Source organism: Saimiri boliviensis, chromosome 11 (genome assembly GCF_048565385.1).
Source record: "Saimiri boliviensis isolate mSaiBol1 chromosome 11, mSaiBol1.pri, whole genome shotgun sequence".
NCBI lineage: Eukaryota > Metazoa > Chordata > Mammalia > Primates > Cebidae > Saimiri > Saimiri boliviensis.
Genome location: NC_133459.1, coordinates 20,907,056 through 20,924,330, shown reverse-complemented (window position 1 = coordinate 20,924,330; position 17,275 = coordinate 20,907,056). Strand labels below are relative to the sequence as shown.

General features: G+C 54.0%; 1 protein-coding gene across 1 annotated transcript in view; it reads right to left on the bottom strand.

Moving 5' to 3' along the window:
• Window positions 1–11,359: 11,359 nt before the first annotated feature.
• EPHA8 (EPH receptor A8) overlaps window positions 11,360–17,275 on the bottom strand; it is a 37,011-nt gene continuing 31,095 nt past the window's right edge. The window contains exons 9-17 of the mRNA XM_039474178.2: window positions 16,475–16,542; window positions 15,156–15,320; window positions 14,787–14,972; window positions 14,436–14,497; window positions 13,599–13,808; window positions 12,396–12,545; window positions 12,113–12,303; window positions 11,705–11,878; window positions 11,360–11,539 (exon numbers count right to left, since the gene is read on the bottom strand). Coding sequence (XP_039330112.1) covers window positions 11,425–11,539; window positions 11,705–11,878; window positions 12,113–12,303; window positions 12,396–12,545; window positions 13,599–13,808; window positions 14,436–14,497; window positions 14,787–14,972; window positions 15,156–15,320; window positions 16,475–16,542 — 1,321 coding nt within the window. The 3' untranslated portion in view covers window positions 11,360–11,424. The remainder of the gene's footprint in view (window positions 11,540–11,704; window positions 11,879–12,112; window positions 12,304–12,395; window positions 12,546–13,598; window positions 13,809–14,435; window positions 14,498–14,786; window positions 14,973–15,155; window positions 15,321–16,474; window positions 16,543–17,275) is intronic.

Genomic DNA, 17,275 nt, shown 5'->3' with positions numbered 1-17,275 from the left:
GACTCTCTGCTCCAAATAATACAGCCCCAGGCCGTGGGTACTTCTTGGGAACAATGTTTGCAGCCTCTCCGAGTCAAGAAGTAGCCGGTCCCAGAACAGGACCCAGAGGCAAGAGCCAGCGGATGCAGCTTTAGCACCACGGACAGCTCAGCCATGTTCTGGGTCTGCATGTGTTCTGCAGGGTTGGAGGCTGAGGGAGGTCAAGGAAGATGGTGGCCACATCCTCAGAGAGTTGATGACCAGCTGGCAGCCCAGGTTTTGTGGTTACAGAATGGGAGTGCTGACCAACTGCTAAATGAGTGACTGATGGTTTCAGCCAGGACAAAAGTAAGGAAAAATTATGGCACAAAATCTCAGAAAATCAGGGAATCTGCAGAGAAAGCAATTTGGACTTGAAGTTGATGGCAAAGTCTTAACTTGTCTGAGCCTGAGTTTCCCCAGCTGTGAAATGGGGAGAAAGATATACAGTGTATATATGGTATATCTAACGTGCCTGGTGCATAATACTTCTGAGAGTTGGCCTTTCCTGAGGATACAGCCAGGAGTGTCTGCTCGGCTGGGAGGGACACTGGGAAGCTCCTGAGGGAAACCTGTGAAGCAGGACTCTGGGGCTCTGCTGGGTGTCTGCAACTGGACACCCCATGTCCAGTCTGTCCCGGAGAAGATTCTTGCATGGAGGCAAAATGATTCCTATTCTGAGCATCTCAACAGACATAAAATTCTCCTGGGAGCAAGACGGGTGTGGGGAGAAAGGAATCAGAGGTGACCATGCTGGCTTGGCATGTACACACACACACAGATCCCTGTACCTACAGGCACACCATTCACACACCCGGTCACACCCTGGCCCATGTCACAGTCACAGAAACACATGTACACCAAACACACACACACACAATCATGTATATAATACTATACCTATACCAATCTCTCGCTCTCTCACACACACACACACACATACTCGTGTGGTTTTTTTTTTTTTTCTTTTCTTTTCTTTTTTCTTTTTCTTTTTCTTTTTCTTTTTCTTTTTTTTTTTTTTGAGGCAGGGTCTCGTCCAGGCTGGTCATTTTTAGAATTATTTTGTTGTAGAGACTGGGTCTCACCATGTTGTCCAGGCTGGTTTTGAACTCCTGGCCCCAAGTGGCCTTCCTGCCTGAACCTCCTGAGTGGCTGGGATTACAAGCATATGCCACCACACCCCGCCCATTTGTATATCTTACATACTTTAGTCACTGGATTTTACACACAGACACACCCATGATCAGCCACTCTGAAGCTCACAGCATACACTTAACCATCACAGCCATACTCATATGGACACATGCATACATGGCGGTGCACCCACAGTCATATACGCACGTGGAGATAATCCCACATATACCCTTTGCACAGTCACACACCACGACATGCACAAAAATGTCACAACCCCTCCTAGTCATCTACTCACATTTAAGCACAAATCCGTAACAGTGAGGTGGGGTTTGGTGACTAACACCTGTAATTCCAGCACTTTGGGAGGCTGAGGCAGGAGGATCACTTGAAGCCAGGAGTTTGAGACCAGCCTGGACAATGTGGTGAGACCCAGTCTCTACAAAAAAATAATTTAAAAAAATTAGCCAGGCATGGTAGTGTGTGCCTATAGCCCTGACTACTGAAGCAAGAGGACGGCTTGAGCCCAGGAGTTTGAGGCTGCAGTGAGCTGTGATGGCACCACTGCACTTCAGCCTGAGTGAGAGCAAAACGCTGTCTGAAAAAAAAGAAAAAGAAAGAAGGAAGGAAGGAAAAGAGAGAGAGAATCGAGAGAGAGAGAAAAGAAGAAGGAAGGAAGGAAAGAGAAAGAAAGAGAGAGAGGGAGGGAGGGAAGGAGGGAGGGAGGGAGGAAGGAAAGAAGGAAAGAAAGAAAGAAACAAAGAAAGAAAGAAAGAAACAAAGAAAGAAAGAAAGAAAGAAAAAGAAAAGCTGGCCTGGAATGCCCTCCCCCGGGAGAAGCTGGAAGACAGATTCAAGTGTGACCTGCTGGCTGACTGGGTGACTCCTGAACTTAGGACAGGGCTCACATCCTCAAGCCTCCTGCCAGCCCCAGTACACCCCAGCACTGCCCCTCCCTGAGGGAGTCAGGCTGACCTGGGTTTGGATCCTGATTCTCACTCACCTGCTGTGCGACATGGAGCAAGTTACATAACCTCTCTGTGCCTCAATTTCCTTCCCGGTGAGAAAGGGATGGTAATAGAAACACTCTCCTAAAGTTGCTGTGAGGACTCAAAAGCACAATGCACAGAAAGCCCTTGGCACAGTGTCTGGCACAGGATAAAATCTTGGTGAATAGCGACTCCCCGTCATTAGTGACAATCAGGGCAATCAACCGCCCACAGAGGCTCCTGTTGGAGGCCACGAACACAACCTTCCCTCTGAAGCCCCTCTCATGTGGGTGTGTTGGGGGGGACGGTTTATTACTTTTAGCATCTGAAGGAGGTGTCTGCCTGGGAGGGAAGGGGCTGTGTCTGAGTGCCCCTCTGATCCCACCCTGGCCCCACCCATGGGTCACCTTGGCCGTGTGCCTACGAACTTCTCTCCTGACCCTTTCAATTTCCTTCACCTGAGTCTGTGTCCCCCCAGCCCCTCCCATTCCCTCCCGAAGGCCCCAGGGCGCCTTCTCCTTCCTTGGGTTCTGCCACCTCAAAGCAGAAAGGTGGCTTTCTGGTTGATTTTGGTTGATTTTGCACCGGATGCTGAAACCCTCATTCTTGGTATTCAGAGAGAAGTTTCGCACTAATCTCCCCACTCTGAATGCTCATCACATTTCTCTTAAAGCCACAGGAGCTCCCTCCGTCCCCATCTTTTATTCATCACCTTCCACCATCCCCAACACCGGAGACATGGAAATGCAAACCCTCTGAGGACTGCAAATTCCATGCCAGCAGCTGACCCTTCCCCAGCCACCCAGCGTGGGGGAGCTGGAGGGTCCTACAGAGGTGCTTGGGCCTTGGGGATGGAGTGAGAGGGGTGGCCAGCCCTGGGTCCAGGCTACCACCCCCAGGTGGAGTGAGCAACAGAGGAGCCACGGTGGGGCTGGGACTCGACTACTTGGGCTGCCCCTCTCCTATTCGCAAAGCCTCCTCCATGCTTACCAGCTCTCGGCCCTTTCATAGAGACAGCCAATCACCCCCCTCCAGAAATAGTGACAAACACCAGGCCCTGTCCCCTGCATGCTGTCCTCACATTATCCTTTAATCCTCATGGTGAGGCTGTGGTGTTGATGGAAGTGGCAGTCCCATGTTACAGAGGATGAAATGGGGCTCAAAGAGAAATGACTTCCTCAAGGTCACACAAAAGGGAAGGATGAGGAAACTGGCCCTGCTTTAGGGCAGATTCTTGGGGCCCCAGAAAGGGCGATTTGCCTGTGCATGTATCATTCACTGAATTCTTACCATGTGCCCCTCCCCCTGGGCTAGGCACTGGGGTTCTCTAACTAAGTGGATACAGTTTTGGCCTTAATCTGTTCACAATGAAAGTGAGAGATCGATCGAAGTGGAACATAAGTGCTTCAGTGGGGGCAGCCCCAGAATCTGTGGGATCTCAGAGAAGGGAGGTGTCTAACCTCGATTTAGAAGAAGGGAGCCAGAGGGCGAGATCATCAGTGTGAGTTGAAGTTGGCCAGGGGCAGAAGAGAGAGGAAGAACATTCCTCTGGTAGAAAGCAGACACGACACAACCATGGGAGAGGAATGAGAGTATTGCTGGGCCTGCAGGTGTTTCCTCCCGGCTGGAGGTTTTCTGGAGCTTTTGTGGGCTTGCTGGAGAGTAAGGACAGAAGGCAAAGCCAGAGATATGGATGGGGCCAGATAAAAAAATAAAAATAAAGGTATGCTGGGGCCAGGCACCCTGGCTCATACCTGTAATCCCAAAACTTTGGGAGGCCAAGGTGGGTGGATCCCTTGAGCTCAGGAGTTCAAGGACAGCCTGGGCAACATAGTGAAACCCCATCTCTACAAAAAAAAAAAAAAAAAATTAGCCAAGTGTGGTGGCACGTGCCTGTGGTCCCAGCTACTTGGGAGGCTGAGGGGGAAAGATTGATTGGGCTTGGGAGGTCCGTTCAGACTGCAGGGAGTTGAGATCATGCCACGGTGGGTGACAGAGACCTTGTCTCTAAATAAAGAAAATAAGGATGCTAGTGAGGGGGAGGATGGTTGGAGGGAGATTGGAGAGGCTGGCAGTAGCAGATGACAGGGGATTGGAGGCTGGAGGAGGATTTTCAATGTTATTATAAACTTTATAGGAAGCTTTTGCAGGATTGTAATCCAGAATGTAGCATGATCTGGTTTATGTTTTTAAAAGATCCCTTTGGCTGCTTGTGGAGAACGGATTTTGGGGGCCAGAGAAGAAGTGGGGAGGATATTGATGAGGTTTCTGCGGTCGTTGAGGGAAAAGGAGGTGGCAGCAGGACCAGGGGCAGGTGGAGATGGCTAGGCTCCATGTACATGTTGGGGAGAGAGCTGACCAGATCTTCCGGTCTGTTGCAGCACAAACCCCTGCCACCGGGGTCCAGGACGCTGGACAGCGTCAGCCCTCCCCCACAGCCCAAAAGGGCCAGTTCTTCGAATCTCCCCATCCCACCATCTACCCACTTCTCCACCCTGATTTCTGAGACCCCAAGTTTCCTGAGGGCAGTCTGCAGAACTCCTCCTTCCCTTGTGGGTGTTTAAAAATCATTTATTTTTTAGAGAAGTTTTCGGTTCACTGCAATATTGATCAGGAAGTACAGAGACTTTTCATATACCCCTGCCCCCTTTGTGCCCTTTAAACACTCTTATTTAAAACTATAGGTCATTTTGGCTGGGCACAGTGGCTTATACCTGTAATCCCAGCACTTTGGGAGGCCAAGGTGGGAAGATCACAAGGTCAGGAGTTTGAGACCAGCCTGGCCAACATAGTGAAACCACATCTCTACTAAAAAAAAAAAAAAAAGAAAGAAAAAAAGAAAAAAAAATTAGATGGGTGCGGGCACCTGTAATCCCAGCCACTCAGGAGGCTGAGGCAGGAGAATTGCTTGAACCCAGGAGGCGAAGGTTGCAGTGAGCCGAGATCACATCACTGCACTCCAGCCCGGGCGACAGTGAAAGACTCTGTCTCAAAAATAAAAATAAAAATAAAATTATAGGCCATTTCAACCTATGAGAAAATTGGGAAATAAAGTAACAGACACACATCAAAATTAAATAAAAAAAATTTTTTTTTTTCGAGATGGAGTTTCGCTCTTGTTACCCAGGCTGGAGTGCAATGGCGCGATCTCGGCTCACCGCAACCTCCGCTTCCTGGGTTCGGGCAATTCTCCTGCCTCAGCCTCCTGAGTAGCTGGGATTACAGACATGCGCCACCATGCCCAGCTAATTTTTTGTATTTTTAGTAGAGATGGGGTTTCACCATGTTGACCAGGATGGTCTCGATCTCTTGACCTCGTGATCCACCCGTCTCGGCCTCCCAAAGTGCTGGGATTACAGGCTTGAGCCACCGCGCCCGGCCCCCAAATTAAATAAATATTAACATTTTGCCATATTTGCTTCAGAGTCCTCTATTTTTACAAAAGAACTGCCAGTGAAAGACAGACACAGTTGTGCTGGCCTGGTGTTTACCCACTTCGTGCATATTTTTGTTCTGTCGTTACCCAGCTATGCATTCAAAACCTGTGCATTCAATTCTTACGCATAGTTTTTAAAGTTTACATAAATGGTGTAAACGTGTGGAGATTCCTTTGCCATTTATTTTTTCACTCCATGCTATGTTTGGAGACTTATCCCTATTGATGGTTGCTGATCCAGTTTGTTCATTTGAACTGTGGTCGATTATTTTATTGTACTTATAAAGCAGTTTATTTTTCTGTCTTCCTGCTGAGGGGCAGTTAGCCTCCTCGCTGCCTGTTACATACTAAGGTGCAATAAATATCCATGGACATGTATGCTTCTGCATGTGAGTGTGCTTCCCTGGGATATGGTGGGAAACACTGCTGGTGTCCCACTCGGATGCCTTTTGCCGGTAGGTGTTCCCACCCCCCCGCTGTGAGTATTGATGCTAAGGGCTCAGAGCTGCTCCCTTCTTAGGAACTTCCTTACCCACATTTGCACCCCTTCCCCAACCTCCCCACGGGGTGGTCATCGCTGGTGACTGAGTGACATAGGGGTAAAAAATAATAGCTCCCAGCTGGGCATGGTGGCTCACGCCTGTAATCCCAGCACTTTGGGAGGCTGAGGCAGGTGGATCACCTGAGTTCAGGAGTTCAAGACCAACTTGGCTAACATGATGAAACCCCGTTTCTACTAAAAATACAAAAAATTAGCTGGGCATGGTGGCGCGCTCCTGTAGCGCCTGTAATCCCAGCTATTTGGGAGGCTGAAGCAGGAGAACTGCTTGAACCTGGGAGGCGGAGGTTGCAGTGAGCCAGGATCGTGCCACTGCACTCCAGCTTGGGCAACAAGAGCAAAAGTCCTTCTCAAAAAAAAGAAAAAATATATAAATATATATACCTATATATATTGGTTCCCTTGCCTTGAGGTAGACCAACTCGATGCTGTCACACATGCCCCAGAGCTCCCATGAGATCAGATTGAAGCTAATCTCCAACTGAGAACATATCACTGCCTAGCGCTTCAGCCCTATCTGCCATCCCATCTCCCTTTCACCTAAGAGCTCTGCCTCAATAAATCACTGCACAAGAATCCCTGACTCAGGCCCCGATTAGGACACTTAAGAGGCACACATTAGTGGTGGAGTTGGCTGGATCACAGATTTGCTCATCTTAAAGTTTATCAAGCATTTTCAAATCGCTCTCCAAAGTAGCTGTGCAAATTTAAATTCCCACCGGCAGTTTATAAACATTGGTATTTCCCCCATATCGTCATCAATACTCACATGACATACTCATTTTGCCAATCAGATTGCTGTAATGAGCCATCTCATTATTGTTTCAATTTGCATTTCCACGTTTGTTAGTGATGTTGAGACTCTTTTATATCTTGTTTGGCCTTTCAGATTTCTTCCTCTGGTATTTGTTCACATCCTTTGTCCATTTTCCTATCGCTCTGGAATGTTTTGGTTGATTGACTCTCTGGAATTTTTAATTTTTTTAATTTAATTTAATTTATTTATTTTGAGAGGGAGTCTTGCTCTTGTCACCCAGGCTGGAGTGGAATGGCACAATCTTGGCTCATTGCAACCTCCGCCTCCCAGGTTCAAGTGATTCTCCTGACAGCCTCCCGAGTAGCTGGGATTACAGGCATCCATCACCACACCCAGCTAATTTTTGTATTTTTAGTAGAGACAGGGTTTTGCCATTTTGGCCAGGCTGGTCTCAAACTCCTTACCTTGTGATCCACCTGCCTCGGCCTCCCAAAGTGCTGGGATTACAGGCATGAGCCACCATGCCTGGCCTGGAGTGTTTTTTAACAAATTCTTTTGGAAACGAATTGTCCCTTGGTTATATGGGTTGCTTTCTCCCAGCCAGTGGCTTTAACAAATCTGTTCCTCATTTGCCACACAGAAGTTCTTGATTGTAATACGATTTATCATTTAAAAAGTCACTTATGCTTTTTGCGTTTTGTTTAGTTTCTACTCTAAGATCATAAAGTTACTTTCCTCTGTTTTCTTTGGAAATGTTTTGTAGTGTGCTTTTCACATCTAGGGCTTTAACTGACCTGGAACTTACCTTGTGAGTGGTGTGAGCAGGGATCCAATGTTATATTTTCCAATAGGGGCACACTTGTCCAGCATCATCTGTTAACCAGACCATTTCACCCTTTGTCGTGTTTCACACCCTCCTATATATCTGGATCTGTCCCTAGGCATTATTCTCTGCTCTATTATCTGTTGATCTATTCCTGGGATCAAATCACACTATTTTAATTATTAGAGCTTCACAGTACCTATTGACATCAGCTAGGGCAAGGTTCCCTTTCTCTTCCTCTTTCTTTTTCAAAACTGTCTTGGCTATTCTGGGTTCTTTATTATTCCATGTTCATTTAGGGATGACTCTGTCAAGCTGCTGGGAGAACCCCATTGCAATTTTTATTGGAAATAAAATGTATAGGTTAAATTGGAAGGGCACAGCCAGCATTGTGGTGAGGCTTCCCATCCATGAACACGGTTTGTTTCTGCTCTGGCTGTATTCTTCCTCTCTCTGTATTCCATGCCTTGCACAAAGGGCTGCCTCGGAAATCAACCTCCAAACCCTTCTCGTTCTTCAGTTCTCAACTGAAATGCTTCCTCCTCCAGTAAGTCCTCCATGACAGACCTGCCTGTCGAGGCTCTCTCTGACCCTCCGGAACCCTTCGGTGTGCTTCATTTTTTGGACACTTAGCCCGTTGGGTCTAACTGAGGGAGCCTCTTTCATGCAGTCTGTAGCTCCACGTTTCTGAGCTTCTGAGGACAAGGGCTGCATCTCACTGTCTTTGTACCCCCAGTGGCACCCAGCATAGAGCACGTGTTGATTAGGATCGAATGATTGGATCCGATCATCCAATAGGATGTTAGGGTCTTTTCCCCTTAAGGGAAGAGAAGTCTGTAGTAACTGATTCTGCCTCATAGGAAACAACTGTTTTTGGGGGGAGAGGGCCTGGAGCTTAGTTTGGAGTCTCAGGGGAAACGTAGTTGGCTTGAAATCAGACAAATTTAGCTTTACGTGGTGGTTCTGCCATGGGGGACATTGGTCTCTCCAAGCAAGCTTCTGCCCAAGTGGCAGATGATACTCTCAATCTCACAGGGCTGTTGTGATTTTGAGTGAGACAATTCAGGAAATGCAGGGTAGGTGTTTTCTGCCTGTTCCCACTTCCCCTGTTTGAGGACAGTTTAGGAGTGAAGGCCTTCTCTCAGCTGGAGATCATCTACCCCTCATCGCTAAGACCCTGGGGCAGCTTCCCCAAATGTCTGAGCCACTGGTGCAAAGGGATGCTGGCGGCATCTGCTCTGCCTCTGTCTCCTGCCCAGAGCCCCGGCTGCTATTCCCCCTCCCCATGAGCAGAGAGAGTCCTCAGCTCCCTGTCCCAACTATGGAAGAAGCTCGTACCCCGTTTCCCCTGTTCTGCCTCCCCACACCCAGCTCTCCCGTGGCCCCCCTTGGTCCTGAGGAAGTTGTTCCCAGGAATGTCCCTTCCCTGTGTACTCCTCTTCCTGGGGCTGGGGATCTTTCTCCCCCAAGAGAACTCAAGGGCAATGCCAGCTGGAAGGGACTGGACTCCAGGGTTAAGTGCCACGTGCACCTCTTGGCGGAGAGAATTTGGAGCCTCTGGGGTGTTTCCTAGCTGAGCCTGGGCTTTGGGGGGTGAAAAACCTAGGTTCTGATTCATCCCCCTGCCTGTCCTGGGCTTTGGGCGGGTTGGCTGAACCAGGACTCAGCTTCCCCATATGTACAATGCACACACGAATCCTGCCTCCCCAGACAGATGAGAAAACCGGAGGGGAGACACATGAATGGGATGCAAACAGTAGGTACTCAGTGTGAGGCTGGTCCTTCCCCAGTCGGAGAGGTCAAGGTTGTAGAGATGGAGAAAAACTGGGGCACACAGGCAAAGATGAGGCAGAATTTATTCTCATTGTGGGTAAGGTCAAGAGTCAGGATGGAGACCACAGAGAGGTCGATCCCTGGGACCCTGAGAGGAACCCCACACTGGAGGCAGGGGCCACACTTTTGTAAGTGCCAGGCCCACAGTGCCCCCATGACTGTGAGGATCCAGAGCCCAGAAACCGGTTCAGAGTGGGGTGGGGTGGGGGTGGGGAGGAAGACAGGATCCCCCCCCAGATCGTGTTCTGACCATGTTTCCGACTTCCATAGGAAGGAAGAACAGCTCGGCTATATAGTAATATAATATATAGAGGTGTAGCGAGCTGGCCGCGGCACCTGGACGGGGCTGAGACTCCCTGAATTATTGCAGGAGGAAGAGGGGGCTCAGTGCTGGTGTCCCCGCGGGATAGCTGTGCTGGCTATGGGGAGGGGGGGGCAGGGCTGGGGAGCTGGGCTCGCCCCTCCCTCTGGGGCTGGCAGGGGGCACACAGTGGGGTTCTTGCTACCCTGCCTGCCAACGGCCCCTGGGATGGGGCTTTCTCACCCTGGGTGCTTTTTATGTGCTTTGAAGACCATTTTTGCATTGTCAGGAGTGAGGAAAAAATATTCTGACATGGTAGAAAAGAGATATTTACATACCCTGGTGGGCCGTAAGGGGAGGTCAGTGTGAAGGGAGGGGCTTCCAGGGCACCTCCACCCCCAGCACCCATGTGGGACGGTGCATGGGGACAAGAGCCTTGGTGGGAGGTGGAGCCTCAACTCTGACACTTGGTTGCTGTGTGACCTGGGATAGGGCATCCCCCCTTCTCTCCAGGCCTCAGTCTCCCCACATGCCACAGGAAGGGGTGGACTAGGGGTTGAGAAGCTACGATCCTCCGGTCCCTGATCCTAGGCCTGGGGACAAGGGGCAGGTGTCAGGGCCGGGAAGTGAAAGGTTTGCGAAAGGACTTTGAGTGAGGGGTCCTGGGCCGCGGAGGGAAGGCGTCAGAGGCTAGAGGGGGCTGCCGGGTCCCTGACCCTGGCCAGGCAGCCAAGCCCAGCTGCGGGCCTCTTGTGTGTTCTGCCATGATGCCTCCATGCAGGCGGCCAGTGGGACTGGCTGGGAACCCTGTTTTCCTGTGGAAGCAGTGGTGGGAGCTGGCTGGAGGCTGCAGGTGGCCTCCTCGGCTGGAGGGAGGACCCAGACCTGAGATACAGCCAGGGTGGGCTCACCCCGGCGGAGACAAGGGTGGGCCTGGTGCTGGTGCAGTTCAGAAGTGGCCCCTGGCTCCAGCCTCCAGGCATGAGGGGATGTAGGGATGAGCCTCTCCCCGGTTCCCGTGGGTGCTGGACCTGGCGGTGTCACACTGAGTTCCCTGCTCACACGCTTGTGACACACCTCCTCATTCATGACACATCATCTACCATCACCCACATGTGCCTGCAGACTTCACAGAGAAGCACACGCTCCTAACAAGCACATGTCCATGTGGAGACTCAAGGCAAAAACACACACAATCACACATTGTTCACATGGGCCCCCATGACCTTGTGAGACCACACACACACACACACACACACACACACACACACACACACAGATGCAGGCCAGTGATGTCCTTGTTGGTCTCTGTGGCATGGGGGCCCCAGGCTCTGGAAAAGAGAAGGCACCTGCCCTGGGGGACAGGTGTCCTGGCCAGGCTGGCCACCAAAGACCCCTTCCCAGGCACCTGACCCCTGATAACTCCAGGTCCTGCGGCAGAGCCTTCAGCCCCGCTAGCGCCTGAGAGGAGGGCAGAGGCCTGGGGCCGCCCTGCCTGCTGCCAGCCCCGCACGTCCTCTGCCACTGGCATGACCTGGGGCGGGCTTGGTGGCTGCCTGGGCCCTGCCGGTGGCATGTCAGAGGTGCCGGCGGGGCCCCTGGGTGCTGGTCAGCTGGGCCCGCATGGTCTGAATGCTGCCCAGGATCTTCTTCTGGTGGCCCATGAGGGTGATGCCCAGGGCGCGCACGTCCCTGTGAAGGAAGGGTGCTGCTGGCCAGCTGGGCCTGGGACGCCGGGAGCTGCACACGCAGCCAGGGCCATGACTGGCCCTGCAGCCTCCCTGGCAGCCCTGCCTCTGGCTCCCCGTCCCTGCACCCACCCACCCGCATGGGCCCCCAGCCCCACCCGTCACTCACTGGGCGTTCATGCGTAGCACCATGCCCAGAGAGGAGTAGCCGCCCGCAGCGAAGTGGTCTCGGTACCGGCCCATGCGGATGGAGTCCAGCCAGTCCCCCACGGTGAGGCCTCCGCCACCACCACTGCCACCTCGGAGGTCAAAGCAGCTCCGGGCGAAGGCAGGGGGTGGGCACCTGAGGCACAGGGGCCTGTGGTAAGTGGCCTGCTGGGTCTGCGGTCACCCTCAGCCTCCAGGCTCAGCAGTGGGCAGAGGGTTCGGGAGGCTGAGGAAAGGGCCAGGCAGGGCAGGGGTTGGGGGCCCAGGCTGGGTCTGCTCCAGGGGTCAGGAACGAACTGTCCCCGGGACAGGCCTGGGGCGATGCTGGTAGGTAGTCAGGCCTCAACGGAGCTGGGTGGGCGCCAGGCACCTGCTGACAGTGGCGGTGGCCCTGAGGCTCTCGGGGCTGCGGATCAGCGCGTCGAGGACACTGACGATCTGGGAGAAGCGAGGCCTCTGTGCCCGGTCCTTGTGCCAGCAGTCAAGCATGAGCTGGTGCAGGGCACGGGGGCAGCCCATGGGCGCAGGCAGGCGGTACCCCTCCTCTACAGAGCTGATGACCTGCAGGGGATGAGGCGCTGGGCTCAGCTGTTCCTCCCCCCACCCTGAGACCCCACCATCTGAGGCCGTCCCCACCAGGGCCCTGCACTCACGTCCCGGTTGGTCATGTTCCAGTAGGGCCGCTCCCCATAGGCCAACACCTCCCACATGACCACGCCGAAGCTCCACACGTCGCTGGCCGAGGAGAAGGTGCGGAAGGCAATGGCCTCTGGGGCCGTCCAGCGGATGGGGATCTTCCCACCCTGCGATGGACACACAAGGGTCCAGGGGCTGCCCAGGCCTGGCAGGGAGTCCCCCGAGCCCTCCAAGTCAGAGAGCAGAAGCCTGGGGTCCTGTTTCCCAGTTCAGAGGGGCAACACAGCCCCGACCTTCCCAGAGGGCCTGTCCTGAGGGAGGCCCCTTGAGAGCCGCTGTGAAGGGGGAGGAAGGAGTGAGGCCGTCGGACACAGCAGGTGCTCTGCCAGCACCAGTCACGAGCCAAGGACCCTCAGGGACGTGGCGCCGTCACTTTCTAACTCTTCCTCTTCCTTCTCCTCCCCCGCTTCCTTCTCCTTTCTCCTCCCTGCCCTTCCTTCCCTCCTTCCCTCCTTCCGTTCCTCCCTCCCTCCCTCTCTCCCTCCCTTCCTTCCCCACTTCCTCCTTTCTTCCCTCTGACCCTCCTTTCCTCCTTCTCTCCTCCCTTCCCTCCCTTCCCTTCCCTTCCTCCCTCCCTGCCTTCTTTCTTCCCTTCCTCTCTGCACTCCATCCCTCACTCCCTTCCTTCCTTCTTTGTCACAGGATCCTGCCTCCATTCAAAACCTTACGCGGAGGTTGTGGGACCGAGGCTAAGGGAGGGGTCCTGTTGGAGCCGGGGTGGAAACTGCCCCCCTGCACACTCAGCTCCTGCCTGTAAGGCTGCCCCTAAGGCACCTCTAGAGAAGCCCAAATCTCCACAGAACACATTTGAAAACAGCTGGTGTTCAGGCAAACTCTAGAGACAGATGTGGAGTCTGGCTACGATTCAGGTAGATTCCCACCCTCCTGAAGTCTCCTGGTGAGTGAGTGAGTGGCCGTGGGGACCAGCCCTGGGGTCTCCCCGGTCCTCTCAGTGACAGAGGAAAGGCAGGCAAGGCTGTTCCCATTTCCCAGGGAAAGGCACTGGCATGAAGAGGAGAAACAGGGTGTGCCCCAGGTTGGGGGCCACCCGGAAACTGCCAACTTAATTCAACTAAGTGCAGAAGAGCTGTCGGGCTCCGGGTGTCCCCTGCACCCCTCCCCACCCCTCCATCTAGCAGGAAGGAGTGTGGGCTACGCACCGTGGTGGTGTAGGCAGCATCGGGGTCGTCCTCCAGCACCCGTGAGAGCCCGAAGTCTGACACCTTGCAAACCAGGTTGCTGTCCACCAGGACGTTGCGGGCGGCCAGGTCTCGGTGGACGTAGCCCAGGTCTGAGAGGTAACGCATGCCAGCACCCACACCTCTGAGCATGCCCAGCAGCTGCATGATGCTGAACTGCCCGTCGTGGGTCTGCAGGGAGACATGGCTTGGGCTTTAGGAAGGCCCAGCGAGGTGCCTGGTCCGTGAACAGGAACCCCTCCCATCTGCATGATGCTCTCGAGTTGAGATGCGAGTTGCAATTTACCAAGAGCTTCACTGCTTCTGAAGCATCTTGCAGTTAAGGGTAAGTCTCGTGGTCTCATTTACCCTCACAGCGACCCTGCCAGGTAGGTGGGGCTGCAGTGACTGCTTAACCATTTTGCGGAACAAGAGATGGAGGCCCAGAGAGGTTAGGCTCTGTGCCTAAGGGCACCCAGCAAAGACACCGCAGGTAGGAGCTGGGAATCCAGCCGTCTCCCCCACAGCCAGCACGCCCCCCAACTGGGTGGGGCCTGGATTCCCACAGGAGCACCCCCTCAGCTTGTGTGCAGTGCAGCAGGACCCCGTGGAACAAAGGGACTTTCATGTGATGGGGGCGGAAAGGCAGTTTGATTGATTGGCTGATTTCGAAGTCCTCCTCCCTCTACCTGCCTCCGGTACCCCAGGCCTGCTGTGATGTCCAAGCCAGGGAGAGGGGCTAGAGGGCTTTGCACTATCTCCCAACGCCCAAACTGGACCCCCTCCCCAAGCCATGCAAGAGGCAGGGGCGGGACGCACCCTCAGGAAGGCATCCAGAGAACCGTTCTCCATGTACTCCGTCACGATCATCGCCAGGCGGCCTGGGGCGGGCGGTGGGGAGAGGGTGGCTCTTTGTTTGGGGCTCAGGGTTGCTGATCAGAGACCCCAGGAGCATACCGCTGTCCCAGGGCCTGTGCCAGCACTGGAAGCCCCAGGGTGCTTTGGGTTTCCTCTGGGGTCTCAGGCTCTGGGCACCCTGAGTCATTTGGGGACCTGAACCAACAGACAGGGTCAGGCAGGGCAGAGCAGGATGGATGAGGGGACAGACGCAGAGGCCTGTCCAGGCAGGAGGGGCACTGCAGGGTGAGGCTGTCCCTGCCTGGCACCTACCTCGGGTGACAACACCCTCCAGGCGGATGATGTTGGGGTGGTCGAATTGCCCCATGATGGACGCCTCGCTCAGGAAGTCCCGCCGCTGTCTCTCCGTGTAACCGGCTTTGAGGGCCTTAATTGCCACAGGCACATCCCGCTGCCCTGGCACCCGCAGCCTCCCATAGCAGACTTCCCCCGACTCTCCTGCAGACCCCCGAGAAGGGCAGGCGGGGGAGGTCAGTGGGACCTTCAGACTCCCCCAGCCTCCCAGGCCCTTGTACCCCCTGGGCCTGCCAGGCCCCTGGGTCACACTCTTCCTCTGCCCTGGGCAACCCCCCCACCACCTTGCCCCATGCTGTCTCTGCCCTCACAACCCCTGAGACTTACCAGAGCCGATGATTTTCTCAATGTGGATCCTGGAGGCCTCGATCTCCCGGGTGAAACTGCGGCCCGCCCGGCCTGGCTCCTCGTAGGTGTGGGGTTCGGCATAGAACTGGGGCTCTGGGAGCTTTCCAGGGGGGTGGTGCAGGGGCAGGAAGACAGGTGGGGGTGCTGAGGGGTGGGAGAAGAGCCTTCAGTGGGGTCCAGGAGGGATTTCTCTCTGCAGGCATTCCCTGGGCCTGGGATGGGTCTGAGGTGGGGTGAGGGGTGTCTCTGGCAATCTCTAGATGTGGTAGCAAACAGCACACACCCCATAAGTGCTTCCCAAGTGGATGTGGGGTCTCCATGGAGTCGCTCTGGAGTTTCTATGGGGCTATGGAGTCTCCAGTGAGTTCTGGGCATGTCTGTCACTTTCTGGGGTCACTTACAGTCCTTGAGATCTTTTAAAATTGTTCTGGGGTAGGAGTGTAGCAAAAATAAGTTTTTGCCACAAGGGTCAACTTTGATTCATTGAAAATAGTTTCTGGCTGGGCACAGTGGCTCACGCCTAGAATCCTAGCACTTTGGGAGGCCGAGGCGGGCAGATCACTTGCGGTCAAGAGTTGGAGACCAGCCTGGCCAACATGCTGAAAGCCCATCTGTACTGAAAATACACAAATCAGCTGGGCACGGTGGCGTATGCCGGTAGTCCCTGCTACTGGGGAGGCTGAGGCAGGAGAATCTCTTGTACTCCGGAGGTAGAGGTTGCAGTGAGCTGAGACTGAGCCACTGCACTCCAGCCTGGGTGACAGAGTGAGACTCCATCTCAGGAAAAATAAATAAATAAATAAATAAATAAATTTAAAAAAATAGTTACGGAGGCATCTGAGGCTGCGCCCGGGCCCGGTGTGAATCAGCAACATGCTTGAAGCTGCCGTCTGCCCAGGGCACAGGAGCGGGGCATGGAGGGAGGGGGCCCCAGATTTGCCTTGTTTCCTGGGATCTCTACAAGATCCTGAAAATCCCTCCGTAGTAGGGGTTCTTGTCCGAGAACAAGAACCGGGGATTATAGGCATGAACCGCCACGTGCTGGGTGAATATGAACCTCCCCGCCGAAATCATATACAGATGTGTGCCCTTCCTTGGAGAGAGGGTTTCTAGCATCCTGAATGGAGTCTTAGAGCCCCAGAGGGGGTGAGCGGCACTGCCCTCTGGGGCATCAGGTCTCTGTGACATCCTGGAGTCTGTCTCGGCGTCTTCCTCCTTCCCACCTGCACTGCCCCAGTCTCATGCTGGGTCCCCCTGGGACCCTCCCTCTGCCCCAGGCCTCTGGGCCCTGCACTCACCCTGTCCATTCTGATAGTGCATCTTCTCCTCGTCCGAGTCCTGGAAGGCCTTGCTGTAGCCACAGTGCCTGCGGAGGAGGGCACCGCCCTGCCTGAGGCCAGGCCATCCCTAGCCCAGGACCTGACCCCAACCAGGGGACAAGTCATGGCATCTCTTTTCATGCCCCTTCTCCTGACAAGTCAGTTCCTGCTCCTTACAAAGTCTGCAGGGGAGAGTCTCTGAGCTCAGGCTCTCCACCCAGCTAAACTGTGACGCTATGATGGTCACAAGCACGATAGATCCTCAAAATGTTCTCAAGTCCACCTGACCCTCTTGGCAAAGTCTACGATGCTGCTAGCCCCATGTTATGTGAAAGCACCCTGGGCGGGAGCGTTGGGAGATGAGGCTTCTGCGGCCAACTCCGCTGGGTGACCTTGGCAAGCCCCTCCCTTTCCTGGGCCAGCATCTCTCCATCAATTAATGATCCTTACAATTCTCAGTGTCTGGGATCCCAAGCCCACAGACTATCCTTCCTCCACCTCCCTCCGGAATGGAGTGGAGAGGAGAAGGTAACTGAGAGTATGAGCTTTGGTTTGACAGACCGAGGCTCACGTCCCAGCTCTGGCGACTATCAGCTGTGTGATTTTGGCAAGAAGCCTAACCTCTCTGATCCTCAATTTACTCATCTGCAAAGTGAGGTCAGAATCTCTACATCACTGGCATGCCATTGGATTAAATGAGGTGATGTGTTTGTAAGTGAGCCAGCCCCAGGCACACGGGGACCACCGGCTTGGTGGGGCCGGGAGCAGGCGGGAGGCACG